This window comes from Vespa velutina, chromosome 16 (assembly GCF_912470025.1).
Source record: "Vespa velutina chromosome 16, iVesVel2.1, whole genome shotgun sequence".
Lineage (NCBI taxonomy): Eukaryota > Metazoa > Arthropoda > Insecta > Hymenoptera > Vespidae > Vespa > Vespa velutina.
In genome coordinates, this window is record NC_062203.1 from 2975585 (window position 1) to 2988180 (window position 12596).

The 12596-nt window shown below is 31.2% G+C and overlaps 1 protein-coding gene across 11 annotated transcripts in view; it reads right to left on the reverse strand.

Moving 5' to 3' along the window:
- Nucleotides 1-1984: 1984 nt before the first annotated feature.
- Nucleotides 1985-12596, reverse strand: part of LOC124954735 (axin) — a 23214-nt gene continuing 12602 nt past the window's right edge. For 3 of the 11 annotated variants that reach the window (XM_047508082.1, XM_047508081.1, XM_047508088.1), the window contains exons 2-8: nt 6645-6800; nt 5717-6524; nt 5130-5294; nt 4303-4970; nt 3844-4154; nt 3353-3651; nt 1985-3088 (exon numbers count right to left, since the gene is read on the reverse strand). In XM_047508082.1, the coding sequence (XP_047364038.1) occupies nt 2962-3088; nt 3353-3651; nt 3844-4154; nt 4303-4970; nt 5130-5294; nt 5717-6524; nt 6645-6729 (2463 nt within the window). In that variant the 5' untranslated portion in view covers nt 6730-6800 and the 3' untranslated portion in view covers nt 1985-2961. The other 8 variants (XM_047508083.1, XM_047508085.1, XM_047508084.1 and 5 more) reach the window with 7 other exon arrangements.

The window sequence follows — 12596 nt, forward strand, 5'->3', positions numbered from 1 at the left end:
TTTTTCTTTTTTTTTTTTAAGTATCTGCGGTGACAATTTATAAACATTATTACATTGGTCGGCCGGACATTTTGGCCGGTTGATCGTTTAATTGTGTCACAGAATGATATATATGTATAATTATCATGCGAATTTTAATTGCGGTAAACATTAATAATTATAAGTATCAAGGAATGATCGCACGTCCATTTACCAATGAAAGAAGCATTTTCTGGCTTATAGCGGTCAAGGAAATCTCTGTTATAAATTACAAAAATCAACTTTTTTCTTAACTTTCCTTTTTTTGTTCTTTCTTTTTTTTTTCTTGTTTTGTTTTTCCTTAAATCGGCGAGAGATTAATTACAAATTATAAAAGCCATTTTTTCATTTTTCTCTTTTAATTAATGGACAGTAAAATGCAGAATACAAAAGTATTGTTGTAATCAATGAATGTTCCTATCATGATTTTGCTTATACAAATAACGCTCATTATTCGTATATAAATACGAATACAAATGTCTTTCACAATCACGATAGGTATTATTATAAATGATTCGTTCAAGAGACGCAACATGAGAATGATGCTCGGAGTTTTTCAAAATGCCCACTCTCAATCTTTATTTCGAGCTTAAGATCTCGACGGAAGCGCTAACTAGCGGTAGAACCTTCGTACTAACATGACAAAATGCGATGATCTTTTCGTAACACATGATTCTTTTCATAATTTTTCACTCCTAACTTACCGCAATTAGACGATATTTCAAATTTTCTATGTAATTCGTGTGGATGATAGAATATATCATGAGAAAATTCAAGCCTAATATATATATATACATATATATATACATATATATATATATATACGTATATATGTTGTGTGTACAGTAGAGACTTAAATATACGTATAGTAAAAAATGTATATATTCCCATATATACGTATACTTAAATCATCCACTGTATATTATAACGAATTAAATAATATACATTTGATGATTAATAAAACAGAGACGGTGATGATCGGTTTTTAATTGGCAATAAAAATGAACGATTCAATGAGAAAGAAAAAAAAAAAAAATTTTGAAAAAAAAATGTCACATACAAGTGTAATTTTTTTTTTCTAAGCTTGTTTTTAAATGTTCTTTTCTTTCTCTTTCTTTTTACTTTTCCTTTCATAACACAATAAAAAAAAAAAAAAAATACAAAAAAAAAAATAAAAATAAAAATAAAAATAAAAATTTATTCAAAATTAAGTTAGGAATAAAAAATTATGATTTCATATCATTTATGAGCTATCCAACTCGAAAACATTAGGCACTACTGTTTCCCCTTAAGACAATTTTATATTCCAACCTCTGAAATTACAGCATGATTAATGACATATATTAAGGCACTTAACTTATGACTACCATAGTTATTGTACTACGATTAATCCATCGGCTTATCAAATCGTTAACGCAACGAAATCATCCCCGTCTTTCTCTCTGGTGCCGAGTCATTGAAATTAAGTATACATATATATATATATTCATTTAACAAGAACTTTGTATTTTAGCTACCATCACTTTCAAAAATTTCATACATTTTAAAAGATAATAATTATTCATTTATTTTATTTAATACTTATAACGTACCTCACGAAATCGTGAATACGATTATAAAAACAAATTTGTTTTCTTTTCATATAGAAATAAGAAAATAAAAAAAAATAAAAAAAAAAAAAAAAAAAAAAAAAAAAAATAGAGGAAGAATACTTTGATACAAATTAAATGTATATATATACACATATATATATATATATATATATATATATATACATATATATACAGGAAGAACAGCGAAGCCCTAAAGGATTCGAATTGAACAAATGTTTGAATATTAATAAAAGTATACCGTAAACACATGTTTACGTCGAAGTAATTGCCATAGTATTTTAATTCTAAAAAAAAAAAAAAAAAAAAAATAAAAAAAAAAAATAAAAAAAAAGGAAGAAAAATCTCTTCTTTAATACAATAAATACATCATGTATAATATACGACGAATATAGGCAGAATAAAAATACTTCTTTTGTTATTTTTTTTTTCTTTTTCTTTTTTTTTCCTTTTTCGTTCTTTGCATAAAATTATTAAGTATATGACAGGCCGTGCAATTAGGAAGTTTTTTTTCTTCTTATTTCTTTAGATTTGCAATAAAAAACATTGTCATAAAAGAGAATCATTAGCAATATTTCGTGGAAGACGCTCATTTCGTGTAAAAATTATTTCCTTCTTAGATAAATACAATTATTATTAGGAGTGAGAAAATTCGGAGATTCGGATGACGATGCGAGAATGATAATAATCAAATATCTAATGAATTATTTTTCTAATTCTTTCATCGAAAAACCTATACTTTATATCAATGACAATTATGCGAACACAATTTTATAGGCCATTGGAAGTAGGAAAAGATATATTTCGGGAACGGTCTCTCTCTCTCTCTCTCTCTCTCTCTCTCTCTCTCTCTCTCTCTCTCTCTCTCTCTCTCGCTCTCGCTCTTTCTCTCTCTCTCTCACTCTGTCCAAACTATACACGTATATGGCGTAAGCTTAAAAGAGGAATCGAAAATTAAAACAATAAGAAAAAAAAAAAAAAAAAATATCGATACTGTTTAGCCACAAGATAATGGCTATCAAGCGACAAGATAGGAAGCCGGTTTCTATTCTTTTTTTTTTTTTTTTTCTTTTTTTCTACAGTACATAAACTGATTTTTATATAATATACAATATTTCTAAATTAAAGAAGCAGCGGATAAAGAATTCTTAAATGCAAAAATAGTGATAGTAGCTTATATAGACCATCGGATATGGCCTTATCGTCGCAAATAAATTCCTCAAATCTACGACTAGGTTAATTCAAGGCACACGAAGGTGACCCCGTCAATCTGACGATTAGGTAAGCCGATGGGTTAAGACAATCTTTGCTCAACATATGCTTTATCAGTCTATCACTCAAGCGTCTTAACTTGTGCCATCACTTTGCCTTCCCACAATGGCAGAATCTCAGAATCATCTGTTATTTCTTCCTGTATAACTTTTACGTCTAAGTCTTCGCACTCGGTTTTAAAGAAATATCTGAAAAAATGAATAATAATAAACGAATAAAATGAATGATAATTCAATTTATATATCCCCCTTCCCCGACTATATAATATGATATACTTGTTCTTTATATCATCATTATGCGCGTGAAATGTGTATTTCAATTTTATTATAATAATATTTATATATGATAAAGTTTTTTTCTTTTCTTCTCTCTCTCTCTCTCTCTCTCTCTCTCTTTTTATCTGTTTTTTTTACAAATCCAATACGAACTTTAATTGTTTATAATGTACGTACCGATAACTGCCCTTTTTCGGAAGGTATTCCTTAAACTGTTTTAACGTGACGTTACGACCAGGAATTTTGGTTCGATAAGGGAATTGCTCGTCACAGAAACTGAACACAACGGTGGTGAAATCTCCAGCATCTTGTCTAGTCTTTTTTAACGTAGATTGATTCGATTGATTGCAACACTGGCTCTGTACAGTAGGATCATGTGCTTGTTTCGATGTACTTGCATGTCGTTGTTTGCAACAACCGCGTACCCTTTCTTCCTCCGCTAACAACCTTCTTCGTGCCTCTTCTAACTGAGTTGCCTGTTTTTATATGTGTATATATATATATATATATATTTATATGTATATATATATAAATATATTTTATATAAAAGTATAAAATAAGTCATAAGTTTTATAAACAAGTCAAAAATACAAGCTTTTTTTTTAGAATCAACCACCTTAGTTTTGTTATTTTAAAAATAACACGATAACACTTCAATAATACTGTACCGTATGTGGTTGTGGTAGGGGAGGCATTCCAGGATCCGCAACAAATGGTTGCGCAGGTACACCCCAACTTTCCCTACTTGTTCGTTCCAAGGAACCACTTCTAGATCCGTATTTTTTGCCATGCCGGCTATGCTTAATATCCGCTTTCTTATCTGTCTCCTTCAACCACGATAATAGACGAGTATCTTTGCACACATTCAACGGTGGAACATCGCTTACAACGCTCACACCGCTGTCCGTTAACTCTGTCATTGATTTCTTTGTAGAGGATCTTCTTGTCATATCTAATCTTCTAAATCTTTGATCATGAGCTACAACATGTTGAGATAATTTCTAATGTAGCGGAATAGAATGAAGAGAAACGAACAAAGTAGAATGATCAGATAGATATAAAAATGTTATAAATTAGAAAAGGAATCGTTAATTTTTGACAGACATGTTAATAAAACAGTTACACACCTTGAAGATAAAGATCCTGTTTATGGAGGGAATCTGCATAATCGGATGGAACGGATTTTGATTTAGGAAAGTAACCAAATTCATGAACAAGCTCACTACCTTCTGGAAAGTCGTGAATATTCCCACTGTCTGCTGAGAAAGTAGAAAATACGTCCTTTTCTTTCCTTTGTTTGTACGATCGTGGGTAACTATGCATGGGACGCCTTCTTTCAGGTGAATGCGTTCTAGGTGATAAAAGACCAGGAGATCTGGAAGGTGTTAAATCCGACCAAACTCTTGACACGTGCTGATCTAAAATCGCCTGATCACTATCTTCGTCTGTTGATAATTTTTCTCTTAGAGCATCAGCAAGTGCTTTAGGAGCACTATTACTAGGTAAGGCTTCCGTGGAAGTATCTATACTAAGTAATTCGCTTTCTTGTAGATGACGATCAAGTTTTTCTTGTGTTTCTCTCTCTCGTTTGACGCTTTCCAATCTTTCTATAAGAACCTGCGCAAACTCTTCTGGCTTCAAAGGTTGCGTGAGATCTCGTGGTACCCGTTGTGTTCGAGGTATGATGACATGATGTGCCATTGGATCGCGATTTAAATTGGCTAATTCCTTCATTCCTCTAGATTGTCTTGAATATTGTTTTTTACTACGTTGTCTGCCCATCGACATTCCATCGCTGAGAACATAATAAACGAAAGGTATTTTATTATAACTATTATTAGCTTTATCGTACGCTTCATCGTATGTAGACGTGAAAAATAAATACGTTTTCTCGTTTTTTCCTGTTTCTTTTTTTTTTTTTTTTTTTGCATGCAAGATAAAGTAACAAACTTACACAGATGAATCGGTGATAGATATATTGTCTGATTCAGTTCGTGCATCACTGCTTAAGCTTTGGAGTTCTGAATCTTGTCTGGACACTGGGTTGTAGGAAGAGTATTGTGTGTGCAGTCTGGGTACGAGCATATGATACGGACTAGCTCCATGTTGCAAATAAATGCTTTAACGTCACGCAAAAACAGCAAACAAAACGAAAAGAAAAAGTATAAATGAAATTAAATAACAGAAAACCAAAAATAATTTTCGCACATTAAATTATAAATAAAAATTTGAAGTAAAACGATATTAAAATGCGAGCGTGCTTTACATTCAAATATAAGGTATAGCGCGTTTAATAAAAAATTTATTTTTGTGTGAATTTAATTGACACCATTATCTATGATTAAAATATACTTTATGTTATATGTTATATTTAATATTAAATTGATCTTAATTATTCAATAAAAATTCCACACAAGCTTAAATATATTAATAAAACTCAAGCATTCACACAAGTTTATTTTATAGTGTTGTAAGTAAAGAACTATCAAAGCTACAAAATAAAGCCAATACTCATATAGTATGATATATTAACTTATTTACCCAGCACACGCTTCTGGCTTAGGCCGCACATCCATTGCTCTAGTCTGTTGAGTAGCTATCAACACATCTTTGGTTAGCCTTAGCTCGCTTCTCAATTCTCCAGGCGTCTCGCTCGCTGAATGCGAGCTGTGTACAGAGGTAACAAATTCACTGTCCTCGTGTACAGTAGGTAGCAAGCTTGGTCCACAGGAAACAGACATTTCTCGACTAGAACCAGAGCTTGGGCATCCACCAGAGTCTGGATTTTGGCAAGACTGTACATATTGAAGATACATTTCTGATCGAAGGAAGTTTGGATACGTAGTCTCATTGATGAGACGTTCCACTTCTAATTGTACAGCATCAAAAACTTTCTCATCTACTCTGCCTTCTTTTACACGACGATTAGCCTCTTTTCTTACATCTTCTGGTATGGCTAGCTGAGACTTGAGAAAAAATTTTCTGTAAATAAGCTTAACCAACTGGTTAATTCTATCTGGATCGCTTTGTTCTTTGAGGCCTTCACAGGCAAACCAAAAATTAAGCGGATTCGCATGTGGTTTGCCTTCTTGATCCAGGTACTTTCTAAACAGTTCCAGACCAACCGAATCCTGCAGTAAGGAATGCAGGTTCCTGGCCCACCGTAAACAAGGAGGAGACGAGTCACACTCCATAGTGGTGGTTCCGCAGCAACCTTCTGGCTCAAAACCCAATGGTGCAGAAGCATCGCAAGAACCCAATGCTGTTGGTGTTGCTAAAGAAGAACGTCTAGGGGTCAGAGCTGGACTCTGTGGACGGAACCTACTTACATGGCCTCCTGTTTCCTCTCCTATATTAATAAATTCATTTAAATCTATAATATGTACACGTACTATCAATTTCATTCTTGATATAAGTAAAAACAAAAAAAAAATATATATATATATATATATATTTATAAAACTCTTACCAGGCACTGGTGGCCTTGGAGAGTTTTCATTGAAGCAACGTGATTCGTTTTGCCGAGATCCACTCATCCTATCTGTTGTAGCCATCACGTACTATTTTATTATCTAAGATTAATTGTGGCCCACGGCGTCTCTTAGTGGACATGATTATTCCAAATCTGTAAAAATAAAATATATATAAATAAAATAAAATATATTGTATATACTACTGCAATCTATTGTACAATGTAACATATAATATATAAATCAAATGAAAAATGATAAATATAAAAATATAAACAAATTAAAAAATTATATGATGATTAGTATTAACACTAAATTTGCAATAGTATATATTCTACTAGTTTACTATATAATATGAAATATAATATGCAAACTAAGTAAAAAATGATAAATATAAAAATCCAGATAAAATAAAAACAGAATTATAGAGTATTATTAAATATAATTTATACATTCAATTATGATAAACAATGTAAGCAAAATCATTATTGTAATGACATAGAAAATGTTCAAGTATTTTTATTTGGGAAGCATTATATTATAAATATAAGCTTTTTTTTTATAATAACATATATAACAATAATAGCATATTGTATATAAATAGTAATTATGTTAATTATATTAATAAAAATTTAATAATAATCACTGTTAATAAAAAATTAAACAAAAGAGATGAAGATAATATATCATTTCAGCTCTGCGTAATACAAATAGGACCAAGTATGACTGCTCGCATAGATTTCATAACTTATATTTTCAATGACGATAAGGCCTCAATACTTGCAAACAAAGAACCAGAGCCTGGGACATGGTTAGTGGATCGATTGAGCTCTGTGGTGAGTCATACAAATTCTATATCCCACCAAGATTTTCTGTCCTAAAGAAGTATGGGAGGAAAGCTCTGTATATATGCCCATAGTCTACCTTCTAGCAGTCTGCGCATCAAGAACCACCACTCCGCATACCCCTCTATTGGACTGCGCACCATCTTTGTGTAGTATTGATCGACAAAAATTATAATGCAATCTATTGAATTACCAGGATCTACCTCAGAAATATCATGATATATCAAAGAACTGTTTATTATACTTATCGAATAAAGATCCAGTAAACTGGAAAACTATTACTAAAGTTATGAGGGTATCGAACTAGACCGAAGGAACAAAAGGTCTTAAGGGCTAAACTTTTGTTGCGAAGAGCCATAGAAATTTGATTCCTCATAGACTAAATTTTAGGTCTAATATATTAGGTCTAATACATTTTATCTTGAAAACTTAGCACACCTTATACAATAAAATTATGAAAAAAATAACGTACTTCTATTATGTTTCAAAAATTTTGATCAATTTATGATTCTAATCATTATATATAACTATAATAAAAACATAATGATGTTTATAAGGTTATTTATACTTTTAATATATAATTACTTTAAAATAACAATAGTAGTAATATGAATATCAACATATAAGTGAATATCTACATACAATTTCAGACCACTATATTTACTTATTTTTTTTAGTTTCTCTATCATTTAAAGCAGTGAACCATGATGAATGGAAAAATGTAAACTCAAATTCTATGAAAGAGGAAGTATGAAATGAAAAGCTGTCATAATGAATCATCTCACTCCGCTGCACTTTTACCTGAGTCAAGGGATGGTAAAAAAGCTTACGTACCATTTTGTCGGCTACCCTCTGTAGGCAGGCTTGAAATATACACAAGCTTAATAGGATCCGTTATAAGTTTGGTATAAGATCTATTATAAATTGTTGTCTAATAAAATGCTTGTTCTATCCTTCATATGATATCATCGATAGCACTGCTCGCAGTAAACTGAGCTATGGCAGCTTCCTGGCCAGGACTGACGCAGCATCAATAGAAGGGGGTTGGAATAGGTAGGCAGTATATAGAATCCTGACAGACTGAGAGCTGCGCAGACTAGAAATCTATACTCAAAGAAATAATTGGAACGGTCTAAAGTATACTATGAATTGCTTTCAAAATCTATATAACAGATATATGGAATGTTTTTTTTTCATAGGTACATTATATAGTATAAGAATAATAATACTTTTTTGAATGCGTACAATGAAATAGATATATTACATTTCTTCTTCGAGAACTGTAAATGCACCTTCTCTCAGAACTTTAATTCTTATGACATAAAACATTAAAATACTTAAAGTATTTCATTTATTATAATCAAGGTTTAATAAATTATAAATTGGCACTTATTTAATAATAAAATAGTTTTTCAAATATATGATATATAATTCATTATATCATAATAGATTATATATATATGTATATATATATATATATATATGCATATATATAAAAAAATTATAATGATAGTGATTTATTCAATTTTAAACATTTCAGGCTAAGTTTCTTTTTATGAACAGGTATATATTATAAATTATTATGATAAAAAAAAGAAAAAATATATATAAAAAATATATAAAAAAATATATAAAATGAAACTTTTCTAATTCAATAATCTTAAACACAATTGATTAAAAACAAAAATAAAATACACGTTGCACTATTAAGTTTTTAAAAAGTCAATTATTCTTTTAACTTTATAAATAACTAATTACGACATAAAACTATATTATCTATCTTGATAACTTATCAAAATGTTTAGTTATGAAAATCAATAATATTCAACTATAAAACGATGAATTTGTTTCATTCATTCTTTTCTTCCGATATATCAAATTAACCAAACCACACAAATTTTGATCGATAGATGTCGCGAATATATGTGACAACTTAACCGAAGATCATTAGATACAAAGTTTTCAAATTTAAATGGCCTTTAAAGCGTGAAAATAATGATTTTAATTTACAGCTTAAGCGCTTCCACAGGCTCCACCCTCACTTTTAATTTTGCTTAATGATGTCTGTCGGTGTAATTATTTTACCGGCGGCACCGTAAGATATAATTATACGCCGGCGAACACGCTCGATGTAGAAAACTCGTTGATAAAAGTCGATGCACTAGATAAGTTCTCCTTCACACGTAGATAAGAATCATTACATTTAAAAATCTTTAACTACCAGTAATTATCGACTATACATACATACATACGTATATACGTACATACATACATATATACATGCATATACGTATATACGTACATACATACATATATACATGCATATACGTATATACGTACATGCATACGTACATATATATATATATATATATATATATATATATATATTCGTTATACAATAGAACATATTAAATGATAATTATTAATGATTCAACAATCTAATCAAAATTCCTAACCTATATATGTATACAAAATTTCTATGAGATCTTACTAGATATGTATTTATCTAATTCTACGTTTTATATAAATATCAATCTCTAGTTTATCCTCGTGCATTACTTTTGTCTTTTTTTCTTTTTGTCTGACATCCTCCTCTCTCCCACCCTTTACAATACAACACTTTTCTTCCTTTTTCTGTAGATTTTTTTTAATCCCAGAAAAGAAATACTTGAAGCATGCGAGAAAGATTTTCCGATATTGAGATCTTTTGAAGCATATAAGGAAGTTGAATCCATGAAAGTATCGATGTCATTCATTCGGAAACATTTCTCGGTTTTCTCTATACTACTAGAGAACGATATTAAAATGAACGCATGACCGATCTGAAGGACAAACGGGGATAACCTTGATAACGCGACAAACGATAAAGCGGTAAAGTTTAAATGTTTCTTTGTAAGGTACAACTTCTTTCATTTTTTATATGGTTATAAGCACGAACATAAAAATATTTTTTATAATTCCATTGAAAATAGTATTACATCAGGAGGGTAGATGTCGATAAAAAAAAAAAAAAAAGAAAGAAAAAAAAAGAAGAAAGCGCATACGGCAATAAAGAACGGACAAAAAATAAATAAATTAATTAGGACACTTTAATCTCTTGTAAAAAAAAAAATAAAAAAAAAAAAATAAAACCACACAATGGCAGATCGTATATCGTCTTTTAAACTAGCAGTTCTATCGGCATTATCATCACGTAAGAAGATTTCACAATGAAATCATCTTTTTCGTCCGATCCAAAACGAAGGGAGATAAAAGAAAATGACCGGATACACTTTGAACGATCTCTTTAACAATCATCAAAATGTCTTATTCGCAAGATCTTGAAATATAATTTCATTAAGAATAAAATATGAAGGAAAGACATTTCAAAAGAAAGAAATATCAAGAAGACAAACTTCCGATTCCGATTTCCAATGTTGAGGTAAAGAGATCCCGGTAAGGTAAAGGCGAAAAGAAAGAGGAGAAAACATATTTTGAATGAGTGCGTTATTTAGGAATTACAATTATTTCTCTGCGTGCGTGTACCGCGCGCGTTGTATTATATGTGTGTTGTGTGTATGTGCATACACGTATGTGTAGGTGTGTGTGTATGTGTGTGTGTGAAAGCAAAGAAAAAAAAAAGCACACCGCAATGTTTACGAGGATAGTCCTTACGTTCACCGAGCTGAATCGCGTCGAGCTGCGTTGTGGAAGGGAAGCAAGTCTCTCTTTCTTTCTTTCTTTCTTTCTTTCTTTCTTTCTCTCTCCCTCTCTCTCTCTCTCTCTCGCTCTTACTCTTTCTCTTTCTCTTTCTATCTCGACGCTCCAGAGACTCGACGAGCTTGAGGAAAGAGAGAGAAACAGGTAAGAAGAGAAAGAGAAACAGAGGAGAGAGACGGAGCGAGAAAGAACGAGAGAAAACGAGAAAGAGAGAGAGAGAGAGAGAGAGAGAGAGAGAAGAAAAAAAGAAATGGATAAAAAGAGGGTCGGGGAAGACGTAGGTTGCCCGGGCGGCTGCTGGCTGGCGGCATCGCTTGATGTACGTCGGGTCCGTAATTACAGGTTTTCGGAACGCTTCGCTCAGCCAAGCCATGCTGCTCGAAAGTCAGGCCCCTTCTTTCGCTGCTCGACATATCGGGTGTTTCAAACGTACGACGACGCTTTCGAATTTATCTTTTACAATGTCCATGAAAATATATCTTCGATCATCTTTACGATTTATTTATTTCTTTATTTTTATTACTATTTTCATTTATTACATATACATACATATATATATATATATATACATATGTATATATATTTCTTAACTCTTCGTTAGATCAAAATCGTTAATAATATATAGGTTATGTTTAGATTTCGATCTACGTATGGTACGCATGTGCGTGTATATATATATATATATATTTCAAAAGACAATTCGAATAATTTTTTAATACGTTTATTAGATTACTTTTTCAATGATCGTTTCGATAACTTCGCGACAGACGTTAATAATATTTTGGTAAAAAATATGGGTTGGAGGAGGGGAGGAAAAAAGAAACAAAGAAATACAAATTTGCAGATTAAAATTAACGAACAATTTGATCGATCGTATAAAATTCTTCGAACGAAAGAATACATATATACTTAAGTACGTACGTACGTATATATATATATATATATATATGTAGTCTTTTCCTTCAGAATAAAGTTCGTATAGCTTTGCTCTCCCACATGAAAAAGACGTGTCGGCGATATTCGTTTGTCACATATATACAGTGACCCATTGAAAAGAGTGATAATATTAAAGAATAGCTATTGTCCTATTCAAAGAATGAATGAACGATATATACATATGTATATATCGTTCAATGAACGAAATATACATGTACATATATGTATATGAGGGACATGCTGCACATGCAGCACATATGCATGTATACACGCACGTACGCGCGCGCGCACGCCCACATACATTTTCACACATCACGTTCGATTCGCTCTATTGAAAATTTTGAAAATGACACTGATTACAGGTATAACAGGAAAGCGTACACGAGTTAGATGATAAAGATATGTCCGACTAAGATAGAATTGGAACGAATTACATAAGGCACTTTGCTTGTCCACATTCTGTGGAACGTT